This window comes from Myodes glareolus, chromosome 22 (genome assembly GCF_982192425.1).
Source record: "Myodes glareolus chromosome 22, mMyoGla1.1, whole genome shotgun sequence".
NCBI classification, from domain to species: domain Eukaryota; kingdom Metazoa; phylum Chordata; class Mammalia; order Rodentia; family Cricetidae; genus Myodes; species Myodes glareolus.
In genome coordinates, this window is record NC_142047.1 from 46,990,629 (window position 1) to 47,010,365 (window position 19,737).

Genomic DNA, 19,737 nt, shown 5'->3' on the forward strand with positions numbered 1-19,737 from the left:
AGGATTGTGCAAGAGGCAAGCCAAGCAAAAGGAGGGTCTGCTTTGTCTTTGTTTTACCGTAGCAGACAATGACTGAGGTTCAAACAGTGATGCTCAGGGATCAGCCTGCTGGACTCGGCTGCTGTTCGCTCCCGAAGCTCTCTTTTCTATGTTGGATTGCCTCTCTTGTTATTGTTACACGAGTAGAAACAGCATAGGATACCGAGTCCTGCTATCCAGAGCAGAACCTCAAACAGTGGAATGAATCCGTTTTGAGCGTGAGTCTCCAGGAAGCGCTGACAGCAACTGTTCCCAGCTCTGTTACCATTGTTAGGGTGTCTCCCTGGTACAACTTCCCTCTGGCAAGACATAGGCACTTTTCATCTCCTACTTAGGAGTCTCTTCCTTTTGGTCCATTGAGCCCTTAGCCTGTCTCAGTTGGCAGTAATCCTCTAGACATGGACCAAATCAGACATGCTATCTTATTAGACTATACCTTCGAAGGTTCATTGATTACCTGGATAAACACACCCACATACACACCCCCCCACACACACACAAGCACACACACAGACAGACATTCAGAGTTAGCAGAAGGACTCAATAAACACAGGGACGGCGCACCCAAAGGAGATTATCTGCTTGTAATTCCAATTCTGTCAATCATTACCCGAATAATCATCTCTCAGGTGGGAAAGTCCTAAAAGCCTTAAATGTGTGTGTTTGCCTCTGAGCGATTGTGTGAGTGTTGAGTGCATTAGGGGAATGAGCAGGTGGGGTGGGTCTGGTATTTATATCACAGTTGAGAGTTTAGACGACCTCCTGGGAGTAGCTTTCCCTATCACCACATTTAACACGTTCACGCAAAAGGTGCGGGGGCTGTTGCCCCCCCTCCCCTCGCGCCTCTCCCTCCATATAAGCCGGGCTGCCTCCAGCTAGCTTTTGCACACACACACACACTCCTCACTGGCCCAGAGCAAACGAAAGGCCAGTGGAGAATGAGCCTGTTTTCCTCTGAGTCAGCATGGCTCTCCTTGGCTGCCACTGCAGTGCTGGGGGGCATGCTTCTCTGCAGATCCAAGAGCCCGGGGCAGCGGCGCAGCCAGGTGCTGTGCCTTGCTGCCCTCTGGGGAGGTGCTTGTCTGCTCCACCTGTCCCTCCTCTGCAGCCTGCTCCTCTTGTCGCTGTCCTGCTTCTTCCTGCGTATGTGGTCATCCGATCAAGAGTTGTTACCTGTGGATCAAAAGGCCGTGCTGGTGACAGGTGAGTGGTCGGTGTGGCTGTGATTGTCATTTGGAGCAGGACCCAACACTCTGCCTCGGTGGGATGTTGTTAGATTTGGCAGAATGTAAAATAATGCTTAGAGTGAATGACAGACACCTAAGTGGTTTTCACTGCACTTTTTTTTTTTTAATTTTGGTGTCCTTTTATTTAGAAACGTCTTGGAAGAAACTGGGAGTAAAACAGAAGTTGACAGTTGGTCAGGGGCAATCTACCTATACAATGAGTCTGTCAGTCTCCTAGAAATAAATATTAATAAGTAAAAATGGCATCATTTCATGTGTGTCGCTGTACGGGGACACGGCAGGCTTCCTCAGGCTTAGCTGGGATTGGGCTCTGAATACTCGGAACCTTTCATTCATCCCGGCTCCAGGACGGCTCACCTCCCTATGTGCAGAAGGAAGGTGGCTGGTCTGGCTTCGACACGGTGCTGAATGTCTCTGGGGACACCACTGCGCTTCGCTTTGCACTGCTGCTCTCGTGAATCGCGAACCCCGTGTCCTGCTGGAACCTTTCCCCTACAAGTGTCGTTAGCGTGCTGGTGCTTCTTAATTAGATCAGGTTGGCAGCGCGAGCCCGAATCTAGTGGCTCATTAGCGGAGCTGCCAGCTTTTCGCTTGTTTGGTGTGTTATTCCACCGTAAGCGGGAGGCCAAATTAGATTCCTTTGAGTTGTAAAACGGGTTTGTTGGGTGGTGAAGTAGGAGCTTGGCAAGGGTTGTAACTAGATTTCCCCAAAGTTAGCCTAACCCAGAAAGGCCTGAAAAGAAGAGGAAATCTTGTGAGGGGGTGGTCACCCCTGCGTCAGGTGATCATCACTTCCGGCTGTGGCCCCTGGGTATGGTTCGGAGAAAATCACAGGTTTGCCGATTCACTGAGACACGGGCTCTAATGTTTCCATCTCTTTTCTGTTTTTACCTTTTATCTTAAACCCAGTAGCAAAATTCTGTCTTCACTTGAGCACAGTTCGGTTCTGGCTCGGATGTGGGCTGCAGGAGATGTGCTCCCACCCAAGAGTTTAAAAACAAACAATGCTGTCAATCAGTGAGAGAGTCACCTGGTGGGTAACTGGCGTCACCTGGAAGCATGGGTCTGAGGTCCTGGGACTCACTTGAATTTTCAGATGGCTGGGAAGAAGGCAGTGCAGGGAATCAAGGTTTGAGTTTGTATAGGAGCAACCACCCAATGGTTCTGGAATCATTCTAGGTCAAACGTAACTATTGTATTTCTCAGTTGCATGAAGGAATACAAGAACCTTTAAGTACACTGGAGGTATTTCTGTCTCTGTCTCTTTGGGACGATCAGAGGTTGATCTTGGTTGTCTTTGTCAATTTCTCTCTGTCTTACCGGTTAGCTAGATTGACTTGCAAACAAGCCCCAGAGATCCTCTCGCTTTTGGCTCCCTTCTTGAGTGGTTGACAGCATTTCCTACTATGACTAGCTTTTTACAGGGGTGCTAGAGATCTGACCTCAGGTTCTCATGCTTAAACCCACAGAGTTATCCCCCAGCCTCAGCAAAAATAGTTACGGCATCCTGCCAGTCAAAGGATCTCCAGAAAGTACAGACACGCGAGGAGATAGATTCAGGGTTTAACCCTTCTGTGGTTGACCTAGGAGAGGGGATGACTCCCACAAAACCCAAGGTGGACAAGAAAACAGAAATCTACTCCCATGTGTCTTCCCAGCAGCTAAATTAAGTGAGCAGCACAGCCCCATCACGAACTCCTAAGAAGTTCTTTGGAATGTTAGAGCAGTACTAAGGACATTTGAGAGGCATGAGAATGTCATTTTCTGTCATCTGCACAATGGATGCACACGTTTGGTACTGTTTCTGAATAGGTTCAAAATCTTTACTAAACAGAAACATTTGGGCCCTGGGGTTGGAGTTCAAGGGTAGAGGAACTTGCCTTGCTTGTGCTAAGGTCAGAGTTCAATCCCCAGCACCACAAATGAAATCGAACAAGTACAAAACCAAAAAAAAAAAAAAAAAAAAAAACCAAAACTACAGCAACAACAAAAACCAACCAACCAGCCAAAAAACAACCCCACCCCCCAAAAAACTCAGAAGCTTCAAATAAAATGGCCAAAGTTAAAACGAGTTTGTGGCAGCAAACTATATGTGCATGTTGGGGGTATGTGTGCTTGAGTGCAGTTGCCCTAGGACACCAGAGGGCTTGTCAGATCCCCTGAGTCTGGAGTTGTACGTGGTTGTGACCTGAGGTGGGTTGTGGGAACTGATCGCCAGTCCTCTGGCAGAGCATCAAGTACTCTAACTTTTGAACCATCTCTGCAGCCTTAATTTTTAAAATTATGTGTAATTACGTGTGTGTGCATGTGTGTGTGTGTGTGTGTACCACAGTGCACATGTTGAGATCAGCAAGCAGCTTTGCGAGTCAGCTATCTCCTTCCACCATGTAGGTTCAGGGGCTTGAACTCAGGTTTTTAGGCTTGTTGACAAGCAAGCACCTTTACTTGCTGAACCATCTCACTGGCTCCAAACAACTTTCAAACATACAAACAAACAAACACACCAACAAACCAACAAGAAGATTCCTTAGGTTAAAAATCACTGTTTCAGGCAGCCTTGGAGTTTAGTAGGGGTGGACTAGAGGAAGGAAAGGGACAAGATGTGGAAAGTCACAGGCTTTATTCCTTTATTCGAAAGTGCTCTTTAAGAAGTGATGGGGTGGGGGGTGTCTGCAGAGATGGCTCAGTGGTTTAGAACAAGACTCCCTGCAGGGGACCTGCACTTGATCCCGTGTGGAGTGCCTCACAGCTGCCTGTAACTCCAGCTTCAGGGCACATGTGACATCCTCTTCTGGATTCCGCAGTCACCTGAAGGCACACACACACATACCCACCCACTTACATGTAATTAAAAATAAGAAAAATACAATTTGGAAAGAAATAACCTGACAGGTGAGGATGCAGCTCAGCGGCTGAGCACCGGCCTAGCATTTAGAGGCCTTAAGATTAACCCCTAACCGTGCAAACCAAAAAAACTGAGCGGACTGGACTGAGTAGACAGAAATCCAAACCACGCTCTCGGCACCATAAGAGTTAAGACAGTCACATTTCCAAAGCAGCCAAAATCTATGGTTCCCCCTTCAGGTATAACAGTATACAGCCATGAAAGGTCACAATCCCAAGAGGATTGTCACCATGCGGGAAACTGCTCAGGCTACAGGAAGTGAGCTGAGTGTCTAGATCACGCTGCATACTTCTCAGGTCGGGCTGGAGCTGGCGGGAAAACTATGGTAATGGATTGATGGGAAAGGATTTTATAAAATAGTCCTGTACATGAAGGAAGGAGAGCAATTGTCAAGGCTTTCGCAAAGGGAATGGAGCAATGCACACAGTTGCTTTTCATGATGTCAGACTTTTCAAGGCATAAAAAATATTCAAAGGAGAGTCAAGACACGGTGGGAGCTGCCTATAATCTCAGCGAGGGAGTTCAAGGTCATCCTTGGATAGGTAACAAATATGAGGTCAGCTACATAAGACGCTGTCTCAGATCAACAAAAAATTTAAAAGAAGTTGTGTCTGATGGTGCAGGCGTGTAATCCCAACTGTTTGGGATGCTGAGGCAGGGGGATTGCAAGTTTAACAAACCTTACCTCAAAAAGTCAAAAAGAGCTGGGAATGCAACTAAGGCCCAGGCTTCAATTCCTAGTGCTAAAAACAGGGAAAGAAAGGGTAGACTGGAGATCTTTATGGAGAGGCAACACTAAACAGAGCTCAGCTTCTGCTTAATTATGGTTCTAAGTGAGAGACAAGTACAAGTGCAACTCTGAAAGAATATCTTCTCCCTCTTCAAATCCTTCACTCCATCACGATGGTCAAAGCTACTTTGCCTCTGAAGCATTCTAGTTATAGTAAGCGTGCCTAGAATGTTTGGATGTGTTTTGTCTCGAAGGTATCCAGAAACGATAAGGATCATTTTGAGTTTTTTAAATGGCTGTAGAATTAACGAAGAGAAGGTCAGTATGATTGCAAAAACATCTCAAGCACCAGAAGATGGAAAAACACTTGAAGCCGGCTTATGGCTGGGTTTGGCATCTACCTCACTTGAGGATGGGATTCTGAGAGGACAACCCTGAGGCAAGATTTAGGAAGGTTCCCAAGGAACAAAGCAGACAGGGAAGGTGTCAGGTCCAATGATGAAGTCCTCTGAGGGCCACTTCCTCTTGGTCACCCTGGACAAATGTGAGTCACATCGCGGAGCTGCCTAGACAGGGTATCAGGGAGCTGTAGTACGTGACGTCACTATGCTGTGAGTCATTAGACAAGGATAGTACTGGCCTTTACCACTTAGCTTCTGAGCACTTCCGGCTCCAGTGGTCACTAGTGGTGATTCTAAGACCTTAGAGGCAGCCCTCAGAATTGGGGTGGAGTTGTACCACAAACCCATGAGCACACACAAATGGCCAAGAGCTGCAGGAATGCCCGTCACAAACCTGTTTTGACCCATGTGTCTTTGGGCCTCCTTTAGCAGCTTTTGAATGTCCATTCTTCCACTGTAGACTGGAAATATTCCTTGGCTACATGCAGCAGACTCTCCCAGGCGTAGTTAGTGGGAGTCGGGGGGGAGGGAGCGACGGAACTGAGCACAAGGCTGGGCAGAAGTAGGCTGGAGGGGTGGCCGGGAAGAAGAAAAACAGGAAAAACCAACAAAGCAAAAGGAAAGGATGCCACGTGGACTGAGAGGAGCAGTCCTTTATCTAGTCAGTGTGTGTGTGTGTGTGTGTGTGTGTCTATGTGCACACCATGTATATGCAGGTTTCCGACAGAAGGCAGAAGAGGGCATCAGATGCTCCAGAATGGAAGTTACAAACCGCTGTGAACATACTAACCTGGTGCTGGGAACCAGACTGGGGTCCTCTAGAAGAGCAGCCAGTGCTCTTAATTCCTGAGCCCTTCAATAAATATTTACTGAGAATGCAGTGTGGGCATCTATTTTTCAGGAGCAATGGGGCAGAAGATTTAGAAAGGCATACAACCTGCCTTCCTCCTAATCCTTGACCTTTGACCTACTTGGGCTACCCCCACCCACGACTCCTCATGTGAGGGTGTGTCAGCTCAGATTCTCTGGGCTTGGTGGCAGAAGCGCAGGCAACTTTGATTTTCACCTTCATGGCTCTCAGCAGCCAGACATGCCTTTCTTATCCACCGTGACTGTCCCCTGCTGATTCGGTATCTGTGAAAGCGGGAGGCTTTAACGTGCAGTGGATGGACGTGGCTGCACCAGACGGTGGCTATGAGACGGGCATAGTGGGCACCACCGGGAGGACACCCATGGTGTTTTGCAGCCCCCCATGGGGCGGGGGAGGAAAGCTGGGAGAGGCTTGACAAATGCGAAGGGAGAGTCCGTAAGAATCCAAAGTGACTTTCTAGAGTATTCTAAACGGCTTGGCTAAGTAGCTCCACGTACACAGATGGCTCTCCCGAAAGCTCGTTGTATTAGATATTTTCAAATTGAAAATTTCGAAACTTGGTACAACCCACGATGGATCCAGGAGGAGATGTAGATTTATTTTAAGTAAATAACTTTATTTTATGCTCCAAATGAAGGGATCAAAGCTTGGTGGCATCTTCTAGGAGTTACTGGACAGTCCAGTGGAGGTCCTAAAAGTTGAACACTCTTGGTGTCTGTCATCTTGGAATTTGGGCTTTTTTGAATTAAAAAATAGACTATTAAAAGGTATAAGACGAACTAAAGAGAGAATAAAGGTCTATGCTCAAAGCTTTCTAAGTTCTTTGGTGCGTGCGGCACTGGGAACTGAAACCAGGGCATCATGTTAGAGAAGAACTCTACCCCTGAGCCACACCCCTGAGCCACACCCCTAAGCCTACAGTTTATTAGACATTATAGCTACTTTTGTTTTTTAAATGGGAGTGAGTAGTCTCAGAGCCAAACCTGCCTAATTCATTGAAAGCTGCCTGAAGGCAGAATGAAGGTCTCTTCTATAGTTGAGCCCATTAGACCCGACACAGCGACAATGAGGGAAGGATGTGAATGAATGGCCCCACACTGGTGAAACGTCCTCCTCCCTTTGGTGAAAGTATTGCCCAGTTTGACCACTTGCGTAGGTACTTATACACTGGCTCTTTCTGCTGGGGTCACCTGCACAGAAAGGGCAGTGTGACACAGCCTAGCTCTTGGAGGCCATTGTTCCGTGGTGATTTCCTTGCTGGTCTGTTCCAGACCAGACTTTGTGTGGGCTTGGTCATAAACGCGCTCTTAGCCAGGTGGTGACAGGGATAGAAGCTCCTTTGTCCCCCACCAGGCTCTGAAGATGCCCTGCATGGTTGATGGGGCTTTCCTCATTACCCAAGTTCCATTTCTTCTCTAGCTCTGTCAATCATATTCCCCTTCCAGGAGTGGTGGCCTCTGCCTACCCAGACCCTGCATTTTTGTGCCCCTTGACTCTTTGAGGTTCTTCCAAGTTCCTCTGAGGTAATCTTGATGGCTTTGTCCTTTGTCCTCTAATTTTCCTGGATTCTCTACCACAGAGCGAAGTCTCATCAGGCTGTGTCCTCAATGCTGGTTAAGCTACAGCTCCGTGAAGGCGATGTTGTGTCTTTGGAGGTCGCATAACCTAATTACGCCTCTATGACCACCCTCTAAACCCAAGGTCGTACATCCTAACAGCAACATTTCCTTGCAGGAAGTCTTTCTATTCCTTTATATCAATTCTCTACGGTTTCCGGAACCTCCTCCGTTCTATTCCATTTTCTTCAGCCCATTCCTTTGAGAGGTCAGTTCAGAATTCTAAGTATGTGCCTGCCCTCTTGTTATGAACCAGAAGAACAAAGTGAGATGAGACTACCCAGGATCAATGTGTAGTTTCCATCCATCAATCTCCACACGCAGGACGCTGCTGTTCTGTTTTGGTGGGATCCACTCACAGCCTTTCTTCCTGCTGAGTGAGCCTAAAACCAGGGCGGCGGATCGAGATGTGAACCCTGTTCCTGAGAGGAGCACCGGAGGACTTCTCTATGGCATGTGGCATTTCCAGGCCCAGTGAAAGCAGGTTGGAAGAGTCACAGGATTTGCTCATAGGGTGAGGCTTAGCCTGGTCAGCTAGGAGGTCATCAGCCAGAGAGGAGGGCTTCAACATGGTCCTCTGTGATCTCGAGTTTCCTCCTTAGCCCCAGTTGTTTCTTCATTGTTATCTTTCCAGTTCTCTGCTAGGGAGAGAAGAATTTTACACCAGGCAAGTCACTCCCGTCCAGTTCTTCCTGTCGTCTCACCATGTCCCCTTCCCAGAGGCAGGAGAGGGAGGAGCCAGAAGGCAGACGGGAGCGTCATAACCATATATGTTCTCCACATTGCGGCGCACATAACAAGCAGGGAAGGAGTGTTTCTGCCTTGCTTTAGGTTCCGAAAGCTAATGGAAGAGGACTTGTGTAAGAATGACCCAGTGAGGTTTGACTGTAAACATCCAGGGGAACAATGGCAGGCATAGCTCCCCTCTCCCTCCCCACACATCTAAATCTCGACTGGTAAGACCCACAACATGTTCACGGAGATTGCTCACTCTTAAGCAATCGGCTTCACCTGTCTGAGTTACCTTTTCTTGTGTAGGAACTAGGGTTGCTTTCTTTTCTACGGATTAAGCTGTTATGAACACATTCTGCCAACGAGTACAGATCAGATGATTTATACAGTGATAGCACCCTACTCCCTTTCTGCAGCCCAATCGAGCGCTTGACTAAGGAGGATGGAGGCAATGGGAGCTTGACTGGGCCACACTCATTAATGCTGCTTCTACGTTGGCTCCATTCACTGCTGCCCTGATCCTTCATTCTCCTGCATCCTGGCCATTCCTTGGACAGCAAGTTCTCTCTGTAGCTCTCTTGTTTCTTTATCTCTTAGATCTTTTACTTGAAGATGCTTTTCTTACACATCCAGGGTTTTGATCCCTGGCTTGGTGCTATGTCTACCTCTAGCTGTTTTCTTTTTAAGCCCTGGTTCATTTGAGAGCTCCCGAATGAGCAGAGTTGGAAACAACAGCCCACGTGCAGGAGAGAATGAATGAGCTGAGAGAGACCTCTGGGTTCCATCCTTGCATCCAGAACACTCACCAGAGAGGCCTGCTTCAGTGAAGCCCACGACAAGAAGGCCCATGGTAAGGCCAATGCATACTGGATGACAGTGACACACTGAGAATGCCCGGGGAGGAAGGAAGGAACAAGATGGCCATTTCCCTCCAGGGACCAAGCTGAGAAGAAGACATTTGGGGAAAGGGAGACATTTTGGAGGTGGTGATTTGGATCCCAGGGATAGGACCCGAGTACGGCAAAAGTACTGAGACCATGGAAGAAGTGAAAGAAGACGAGGCAGGAGCTGTGGGGTTCTCTGCCTTTGTTCTGTTCGCCTTGCCATACAAAGCTATGGCTCAGAAGGGCAGTATGTTTACGGAATGTGTCTTCCCTCATTCCTGGCTATGAGCTATCAGGTGAACGAAGTGAAGTTGCGCGTCCCACATGCTTGGGGCAGTGCCTGGCCCCGCCACACATGCTCAGAGGACGCTGTCATAGGAAACCAGACTAGGCAAAGGATGGTAAAGTGCTGAGAGAGAGACACAGAGAGAACAGAGTCGTAGAAACAGACAGAGAGAACCAAAGCACCAGCTATTTTCTGGACTAAGAGAGGTAGCTTCTTGCTCTTACCGTGTTCTTCCTGCCAAGGGCAGTTAGGGCATTTCTGGTTTGCTTGCTCTCCACTTGTTTCAACATTCTCAGAGTACTGGCTTGTCCTTATCTTTCCTATTGAGCACCTGTTATAAACTTGGGGGACGTTTGGCTCCCAAGGGAATATTTGGTAATGTGTGATTAGAACTGAGAAGCTCGGGGACATGCCACACCTAGTGATAAGGTTGGACCACTGCCGGAACCTCGGACAGCAGCAAGGAGTGGTCCCCGTGACAAAGAACAACCTGATACTGTTATCAACAGCTCTGAGGTTGAGACGTTTTGACCTACACACTATGAGCCTTGTCCCAGGGGCCATGGCACGCACACGGATCATGGGATCCCGATGAGCCAAGAATAAAGCAATGCTGTGATGGGCACCCAAATGTAACAAGGAAAGTGGTACCCAGTTAACCTCAAAGAACAGACTCTGGGCAGCTTCGACTTTGAGCGCTCTCTGGCGCAGGGTACTGGGAGGTTGAAAGTCAAGCCCACAAGTTGAGTGTGGTGACATGTCAGATAGATACCCTGCATATCAGATATTTACATTATGACTCATAACAGTAGCCACACTACAGTCGTGAGGTAGCAACGGAATAACTTTACGGTTGAGTTTTAAAGGGTCAAAGCGTTAGGAAGGTTGAGGATCACTGTGTTAGACTCACTGCGTCGAGGTTGGTGTTTAAGTTTTCTTGTGCTTGGGTACACTCTTAGAACTCCAGCATACCTGGTCTCAGGTATGTGTCTGAACATTGCTCGTTTTTTTTTTTTCTTCTTCTTCAAAACCCTGGTAGGAGTTAAAGAGAACATTAGATTTGCACTGAGAACTCAGCGGTGCTTAAAGTCCTGTATAAGCCCCTCCTCTCCATAACACCACACACCCCCAATTTTACTGAATAGGTTCAGTTATTTATCTGTGAGGCTGAGGTCTTGATTTGAAGTCCTTCCTCTCATGGCTAGGGTTAACTGTCAACTTGATAAATTTAGAATTACCTGGCAGATGGGCCTCTGGGAGATTATCTTGGCAGGTCATCTTGGACACTGCATTAAAGGGAGAAGTCAAACTGAGCACTTGGGCACCTTCATTACTTCCTGTTTCTTGTCTGTGGATGTAATGTGACCAGAGGCTTCAAACTCCTGCTGCTTTAACATCCTCACCATAGACCGTGCACTGGAATCTAGAGCCAAGGTCAGCCCTGCCTCCTCTAGCTTGCTTTGGCTGAGGTCTTTTGTCCCGGCATATTGGTGGCTTTTCTGTTGCTATAACAAAATGTCCTGACCGAAAGCAACTTCTAGAAGAGTTTATTTGGGCATACAGTTCCAGAAGGTTAGAGTTCATCCCGGTGGGGAGGCATAGCAGCCAGTGGCAGGAGTGGGGGCTGGAGCAAGAAGCTGAGCTTTCACACCTCAATGGCAAGCATGGAGCCGAGCACAGACTGGCAGGAGGGGGAGGCTTTGAACTCGCACAGATTGCTGTCCATGACACACTTCCTCCAGCAAGACCATAGCTTTCCAAACCTCTTCCAGATGGCACTACCAACTGGGGACCAAGTATTCAAAGACCAGAGCCTATGAGGGACGTTTTGAATTCAAATGGACACAAAGAGCAACAGGGGAAGAAACTAAGACCTTCCCTCAACTGGCTTTCGGTTAGGGCTCCCTGCAAAGTGGGCCTTGCCACCCAGTTACCCTCAGTCCCTGTGGTGATTCATTCCTGGGTTGTAACCATCACCCCCGGAATGCATCCGGGGTCACTTTTGCTGTCTACCTTGACTGCTTTTGGTTTAGTCTGCCCTTCTCCCATGCTCCCTGCTGATCTTTAGAATCCCATGGTGGCCTCTTTAACAGGTCGGGTGTAGAGCACCAATAGTGTCTTCTGTCAAGAAGTGTCCACGATCAGAAGCCCCCCTGGCCTTGCCTTTCCTTTGTGTCTTCCATTGGGGTTTGCCTTTGCCAAGGGCAGCCGCGCTGTCTTGAGGCTCTGGCACTAAAGCCAGTGTGCGCTGCCCCCTTCACCTCCAGTGTTTCCTCATCCCTTTGAGAGCGGACTTCCCCACCTGCCTATCTTCTTCAGAATCAGGGTTTCTCAACCTTGGCAGTGTGGACATCTTGAACTGGAAAATGCTCCATTCTGGAGGTTGCTCACAGCATCCTTCCCTTGGGTTCTCTGGGGGCACAGAAGCACGCTCCTCCCTGGTGGAGACTGTCAAAGATAGTGCACAGAGGTTTCAAATTAGTGCCAGCGGAGACCTGATGGCTTAAGTGTCACCTCCTTGAACAAGCAGCCTTTGATCTCTAGGTGTAAAGCCTCTTGCTTTCTCTCTTTCCACACACACCCTGTTGATTATGGTTGCAGGACTTTGCTCACCTTTGAAATAACATAATGGGTGGCTAGGAAGTGCCAGTGGCCCACACCATGTGACTACCTTGACTCCTTCATTCTGTTCTCTCAGGACAACGTTGAACACACCTTCTGTTCTAGTTTCATTTCGGTTGCAGTGGTAAAACATTTCTGTGGCTATGGTAAAACAAAAGAAACGTGGGGGAGGAAAGGGTTTATTTGCATTAAACTTCAGGTCATAGTTGCTGAGGTCATCACCATCCGTCCCAGAGGAAAGTCAAGGCAGGAATTCAAGACAGCAGCTTGAAGCAGAAACCATGGAGGAGCATCCCTTGTTGACTTTCTGGTTCACTTAGGCTTCCATTCAGCTGGCTTCCTGTAGTGGGAGCAGCGGGCTGCGGCCCGGCTCCTAGCCACCTGGCTAACTTTACCCGAAATAATTACATGGAAACTGTATTCTTTTAAATACTGCGTGGCCCGTTATCTGTAGCCTCTTATTGGCTAACTCTTACATATTGATTGAACCCATTTCTGATAATCTGTATTTCACCATGAGCTCATGGCTTACCGGGAAAGATTCAGCATGTCTGACCTGGCAGCTTCATGGCAGCGGCTTTCTGCCTCTGGCTTCTTTCTCCCACAATTCTGTTCTGTCTTCCCTGCTTACCTATGTTCTGACCTATCAGGCCAAGCAGTTTTCTTTATTAATTAACCAATGAAAGCAACAGGTAGATAGAAGACCCACCTACATCATTTCCCCTTTTTCTGTTTAAACAAAAAAGAAAGGCTTTCACTTTAACATAGTAAAATTACATATAACAAAATAGTTATCAAGCAAGAATTATAGTTACAATATTTATATCTACTTTATCTTTTATCATAACTAAGGAAAACTATAACTATCTATTTATTCTTCAACTCCATCAAAGACTCCAGAAGGATATAATATTACCTAATTAAACAAGAAATAAGCAACTTCCAAAACTCTAGAAATGAAAGAGACATCTCACTGCCTGGACAGTCACCCAAAGTTCCTTTGTACCATTAGGGCATCCATCTTTAGCCTTCAGGCCCATAGTATCCAGCAGACATTTCCATGAAGCAGGAAATTTCAAAGGCAGTTCAGTCACTATCTGCTATGTCCTGCATAATGTCTTGCAGACTATTTCATGAATCAGGAACCCCAAAAGACCATCTCACCTTTAGGCAAGTTCAGCAGTCCTCTCTCTGCGGGTTCTCTGTGTCCAGTTTATGCAACAGTCCAGGCAAGAGCAGTTTCTTGCCCAAATGGCTATCAAACTCCATAAGGAGCCTCTTCAATGCCCATTTTCCTCTTGAAGTAGCTGGTGCTGCCAGGAGTAGACATGTCTCATTGTCATGAAAAGCCCTAAGTTATTAAAACATTTAAAATGCCATATTCTGTAGTCTTTGAAAGATATGAAGAACGTCTATCTAACTGAAATATATCTCTATATATCTAGAAAATCTAACCAACATGAGTACAAGCTTGACTATTATCGATGATTATCCATTAACAACCTATACTTCCTAATTATACATTACATTTTTAAAATGGACTATACAATTACAATACCTTAATCAAGATTAGAAATATATATACATATAACAAAATTGATCTTAAAATCCATACCAATGCAAATTATTCATATCTATATTATATCCCCCTTTAAATGTAAAAGAACATTTATAAACAATATCTGGGATTATGGACATAGCTATTTCTCTCCAAACTTCTTCCTGCTGTATAGGGGCGTTGTTAATCAGGTCTTCTATGGTGTATCCTTTGTGAAGTAATTTTTTGAGGGTGTTCACAGCAACCTTTCAGGAGGGCATGGTCTGTCATACCATATTAGGATAGAAGCAATCCACAGGGTCTCATCCTCTGTGAAAACAAAAGAAGGACCTCCTTTCCAAAGCAGCATATTCTTAGACCCAAATTCTGAAGTCATTATACCCTTATGATATCCATTCTGGTTTAGCTTGGCAGCCCATATAATGAAATGTCTCTCTTTACTTAGCTCCTTCACAGTCAAAAATTTTAAAGAAAACACAATGTACATAATCCAGACTCTCTGTGAATTTTCCATTTTTACGTGGCTTATTTTTATTGATTTCTTTTAATCTATAACTATCTGTACTCTGTCTCTTTAAAGACTACCTTTTTTTAAGGCATTAACTTTATTCTCTATATTCTTTTTCTTTTCTCTCCCAAGCCTACGTACAGTCATCCAACACTGTGACCCATTTAGAGGTCTTTTATGTCTGAATCTGTCCTATTGTGAATCTGTAATTTTTTACTGTCCAGAAACATTTTTTGCTTTGTACTTTTAAATCGCTAAGCACTTAAGTATCTAAGCGGTGACATTCCTAGGTCAAAACCAGGTACTGCCGGCTTGCCGCGCCCAGTCCAATATGGTGGAGCCGCTTGTGCCTCTGAGCTGCAGAGCCTCCGGCTGCTCTGGATGTTGGTTACACCTTTCTCCAATTTCAAAATGGTGACCGTACCATTTCTGTTAGCTCTGGGGCCACCAGGCAGGAGCCACAGTCAGCAGTTTAACTCTGAGACTGAGCGTGCAGCACAGAGACTCTTTTCATCCAAGTTACATCCAAATCTGAGACGCAGAGCACTGCGCAGCCTGGAAACATCTCTGTGTATGGCGGCAGGAATCAGCCATGCTCTCCTGCCTGCCTAAGCCTGATCCTGCAGTCTGCCCAAGTGCAGGCGGGGAGTGCTGGGTCATTGGCATGGTCTCAGAGTACTTTCTTCCCAATCCCGAGCGGGCGCACAAACATCCAGGCCCATAAAAACCATTGAAATGCTTTATAGTTGGAGTTTGCACCCAGCGGCACAGCCCAGGAAGCTGCGTTTTAAAACCCGCGCAGTTTTTTTTTTTTTGCTGCTGTTGCTGAATCAGGAAATCTCTCGACAGCATGCCCTAGCAAACAGCAAAAAGCTGTGTTAAATTCTCTCCCCCCTCCCTTTTTTAAGCCCTCTCAGGTTTTTAAGTGGATTTAGTTACCACGTTGGGCACCATTCTGTTGTAAATAGGAGCGGTGGGCTGTGTTCCCGCCGCCAGGCTCTCAGTTAGTTTACACCCGAAATAATTACACGGAAACCGTATTCTTTTAAACACTGCCTGACCCATTAGTTCCAACCTCTTATTGGCTAGCTCTTACATATTGATTGAACCCATTTCTAATAAACTGTATGCCACCACGAGGCCGTGGCTTACCGGGAAACATTCAGCATGTCTGACCTGGCAGCTGGTTCCATGGCGTTGGCTCTCCTGACCCTGCTTTCTTCCTCCCACAATTCTGTTCTGTCTTCCCTGCCTACCTATATTCTGACCTATCAGGCCAAGCAGTTTTCTTTATTAATTAACCAATGAAAGCAACAGATAGATAGAAGACCCACCTACATCAGCTTGCTTATAGAGTTCAGAATCACCTGCTCAGGGACTGACGATGCTCACAGTGCACTGGGTACCCTTACGTCATTTAACCGTCAAGACAATCCCCAACAGACATGCTCACAGACCCACCTGGTGAGGACAATTACTCAGCAGAGGCTGTTCAGGGAAATGCTTCGAGACTGTGTCAAGCTGGCTGTTAATGCTAATTGAGACACTTCCTGACACACAGTGGGTACTTGAAACTGGGCACCTGGTTAACATGGACACACATGAATGACCTGACACACAGAGGCATCTGAGTGGTCATGTACATTTACCCAGGTGATAATGGTGTCCTGCTACAGCACAAAGAGCAAGTACTTTGGAGTCACGGACTTCCAGTTTCATAGTTCTGTCACCTACACCAGGGGCGTGGCCTGGCACCAACTTAAATAACAGTGTGGCGTCTCCATTCATCTGCAGTGTGGAGATGGTGCCCTTGAGAGTGTGCCTAGCTGGTTAGTCTTCTCTGCTGGCTCCCAGACCTCAGGTGGTTTGGCTGAGCCTCCTTCGGCTCTTCGCCTTGGCTTGCCAGTGCCGGGGGCAGGCTCACACTGTCCCCTCAGTGCTGTGTACACACAGTGCCACGCTTAGAACAGATGCTCAGGAAGTTCCCTTGATGCAACATAAGCAGGGATCAAGTCATATTTGTAATTTAATGGCATCACGCAGCAGTCGGGTGAGGCAATTCTCACGGGCCTGGTCCTGGGAAAAGAGACCAGCGTCAAATCCTCCTGTGAGGAGCCCGGGTTTGGAGAGGTCACGCAGATTTAGGTTCTCCCTCGTGGACACTTGGGAGTCTTGCAGAACACTGGGAAGCCAGGGCAGCCTCTTTCTGGCTGGCTGTTTTCTTCTTCTACATCAGCTTTGTGCAGATGGTAACTTTAGTGGATTTACCATCTGCCCACCTCTTAGACGCAGGGAGTTGCGTGTGGAGAGTAACCTCCCTCTGTGGGACAGGACACAGTGAACTTCAAGAATCTAAAATTCTGATGAAGGGTGAAAGTAAGAAGAGCAACCAATGGTTTCCAACTTGCTCAAGGTATAACTCTCCATCTCCTTTGAGTTCAACGTATTCAGAAACCCAGCCAAGGAGCCCCGTGCCTCAGACATGCTTCCCCCCTAGATGGGCTCATCCAACTCCCTCTTGGCCAGTAAGTGGCAGAGCTGGGATGTGAATTGAGGCCATCATTTTCTCTTTCATTTTTATCCTTCAAGTTCATAATGCCTCGAAAATCACCTCATCCCCTTAGCTTTCATGAACTTTGTACTCCACCAGGATTACATGTGGTAGGAAGGGTAAGGTCTACTCATCCCCTAGGGCTGATTCGGTAATAAGGTGCGCAGTGGGTTTCCCTGACCAAAAGGCGACTTCAGAATATTTGTATATATACACAATGAGATATCATTGGGGTGGGACCGAAATCAAAATAAGAAATACATCTATTTTTCATATCTGCTAGGCACACACACGGCCTGAAGGCAGTTTTATACAATGAGGCATTGTATGCCCCTGTCCAGGCTGCCACCTGTCCCACGAAGTCATCTCTGGTGTTTCCCACTTGTGACTTTATGTTGATGTTCAAGTCGTTTTGGAGGTTGGAGTAATTTGGATTCTCTTCCTTTGAGACTGGAACTGCTCAACCTGTACCCCAAAGAGCTGGCTTAAGACAACAGGAAGTCTTCTCAGAGTCCCGGAGGCAGGAGACCAGAAGTTCTGGTAACTTAACTTCCACATGCCCTCCGAAGGTTGCAGGCTGAAAGCGTCTTCCCTTGGCTGTGCCAGTTTCTGTCAGCCCTCATGACCTCTCCCTTACATCTGTCACTGTCTCTACCTCTGCTCCCCTTCCCCGCAACCACCGCTGTGGGCTCTGATGTTTGTGTGCCCACTTGGGGTCGGAAACAAAATAGCTGAGACCATGCCTGTGGTTCAGCTCTTCCTGCCTGGGTAGGCAGCGGGATCAGGTCTACTAGAAAGTGGCGGTTTTGAAATACCAGTTTTTGGGCTGTGCCACCATCGTGATCTCTGTCTGGTTCCTGCGGGAGACAGAGCTTTTCAATGGGGTTTGTGAGTAAAGTGCTATGGCTTGCTTGACGGCAACTGGACTCACTGTGTGCCTGAAAGGGGAGCATTACGTGCGGCTCAGAGGCACAAGCAGCTCCGCCATGCTAGCGGTGCCATCCATGTGCATGGCTCAGAGACACAAGTGGCTCCATCATGTTGGACTGGGCAGGGCAAGCAGGCAGTACCTGCATTTGACCTGAGATTGCCACCATGGAGCCAGCTGAATCTTTCCTGGTATGCGTGGTGAAATACAGATTATTAGAAATGGGTTAAATCAAGATGTTAGCCAATAAGAGGTTAGAAATAATGGGCCAGGCAGTAACTAAATTAATACAACTTTTTTGTGGTTATTTCAGGGGTTAAGCTAGCCAGGCGGCGGGACTCAGCCCCCTCCTCTTACTACACCCCGCCATCTTCCCCACAGCTCTAAGTCCAGATTTCTATTTTCCTTTTCCTTTTACGGAGTCAAGGTTTCACGCAGACTAGGCTAGGGCTAGGCCTTGAATGTGCTGTGTGGTCAAGAATGACCTTGAATTTTTCGGTCCTCCTCTCTACCCCTCTGAGTGTTAGGATTGAAGGAGTGTGCCAACACAGCACTTATATGGCGTTCAGAATAAACCCAGGGCTTTGTGACTGCCAGCCAAGGGACCTACCAGCTGAGACACATCTTCAGACCCCGTATTCTTTTTTCCTTATAGAGACACCAGGCATATTAGACTAAGGACCCACTCTCTGGCATTAAGATTTCCCTCAGCAAAGAACTGTGATCTAAAAGTGTAAACCAAATAAACCCTCCTCTCCTCTCATCATATCAGCAATGACCTCTTTCCGTGTAAGGTCATATTTTGAGGTACTGAAAGATGTGGTTAAGCTTGTAGCACCTCCCTTCAGGAAATAACAGGGTTCTGTTACCAGAAAGTGTGTGTGTGTGTGTGTGTGTGTGTGTGTGTGTGTGTGTGTGTGTGTGCACGTTCCTGGGTTGAGGGGCAGATTCTGGGCAGATGTGTTGGCTATGGGCATAACCATTCTGCAGTCTGCATCCCTGCTGTCTCTCTCCTTCTGCTCTTTATATTTGAGGTTGGTCTCTGCCAACGTTTGGCTAGAGATCATAAACAAGGAGGACCAAGAAACTCAGAGTATTTGCTCCTCCGCTCCATCATCTTAAAAGGTCTCTTCCCCAGGGTCATACTGTAACTTTTCTGGATTCCTCCCGTGGCAGCTCCAGGGTTTAGAAGAGAACCTGCCTGATGGTACGTACTTCCCCGAAAGGGTCTGCTGTCCCTTGACCTCTCCTGCCTTTGCTGTTGCTACCGAGGCAGGCCTCATGCAGCCCAGACTGGCCTCAAACTTGCTATGTAGTTGAAGATAAACTGCTGATTTCTTAACCTCAGCTTCTCAAGCGTTTGGATTATAACTGTGTATTAACACATCTGGATTACACCATGCTGGAGGTCAAACTTAGGGCTTCATCTCATGGGAGGCAAGCACTCTGCCAAGGGTGCCACACCCTGACTCCTCCTGCGTCTTACTGCCCCTCCTTCTCCTCCTCTTCTTCCTCCCTCTTCCTCCTCTCCTCTCTTCTCTTCCATCTCTTCCTTCTCCTCCTGTGTTCTTCATTACACTTCCCTCAATTCATCCAACTTGATTCTTTTTACTACAAAGACTCTAATCAGTGGAGCAGCCAAAACAACCATCACCCGGTATACTTCCAGGGAAGGTTGGTTCTCTTGGTATTCCTTGAATACAGAAGTGTCTCGCTGTTGCCAGGGCAGTGGACTGCGGCCTCGGCTTCCAATTCTCACTGTGCCGAACCAGGTTTCACTCATTAATCTAACCTGCTTTCTAAGAAATTCTTTTCTTAGGCACACAGGCTTTGGCTGTGTGGAAGGCACTGAAATCAAC

General features: G+C 47.2%; 1 protein-coding gene and 1 long non-coding RNA gene across 4 annotated transcripts in view; one reads left to right on the forward strand and one right to left on the reverse strand.

The window, feature by feature from the left end:
- The first annotated feature begins 702 nt into the window (after positions 1 to 702).
- The window catches only part of Hsd17b2 (hydroxysteroid 17-beta dehydrogenase 2), a 67,497-nt gene continuing 48,462 nt past the window's right edge, over positions 703 to 19,737 (forward strand). The window contains exon 1 of one of the 2 annotated variants that reach the window (XM_085681784.2): positions 703 to 1,242. In XM_085681784.2, coding sequence (XP_085537910.2) covers positions 978 to 1,242 — 265 coding nt within the window. In that variant the 5' untranslated portion in view covers positions 703 to 977. The remainder of the gene's footprint in view (positions 1,243 to 19,737) is intronic. The other variant, XM_048437366.3, reaches the window with a different exon arrangement.
- LOC125402541 (uncharacterized) lies at positions 3,890 to 15,619 on the reverse strand. 2 transcript variants are annotated; one of them, XR_015736004.1, is made up of 4 exons: positions 13,498 to 15,619; positions 12,325 to 12,474; positions 10,622 to 12,159; positions 3,890 to 8,450 (listed from the first exon to the last, which is right to left on the reverse strand). It is a non-coding gene; the product is annotated as an uncharacterized LOC125402541 (long non-coding RNA). The 2 variants fall into 2 exon arrangements; XR_015736003.1 differs by having other exon boundaries at positions 3,890 to 12,159.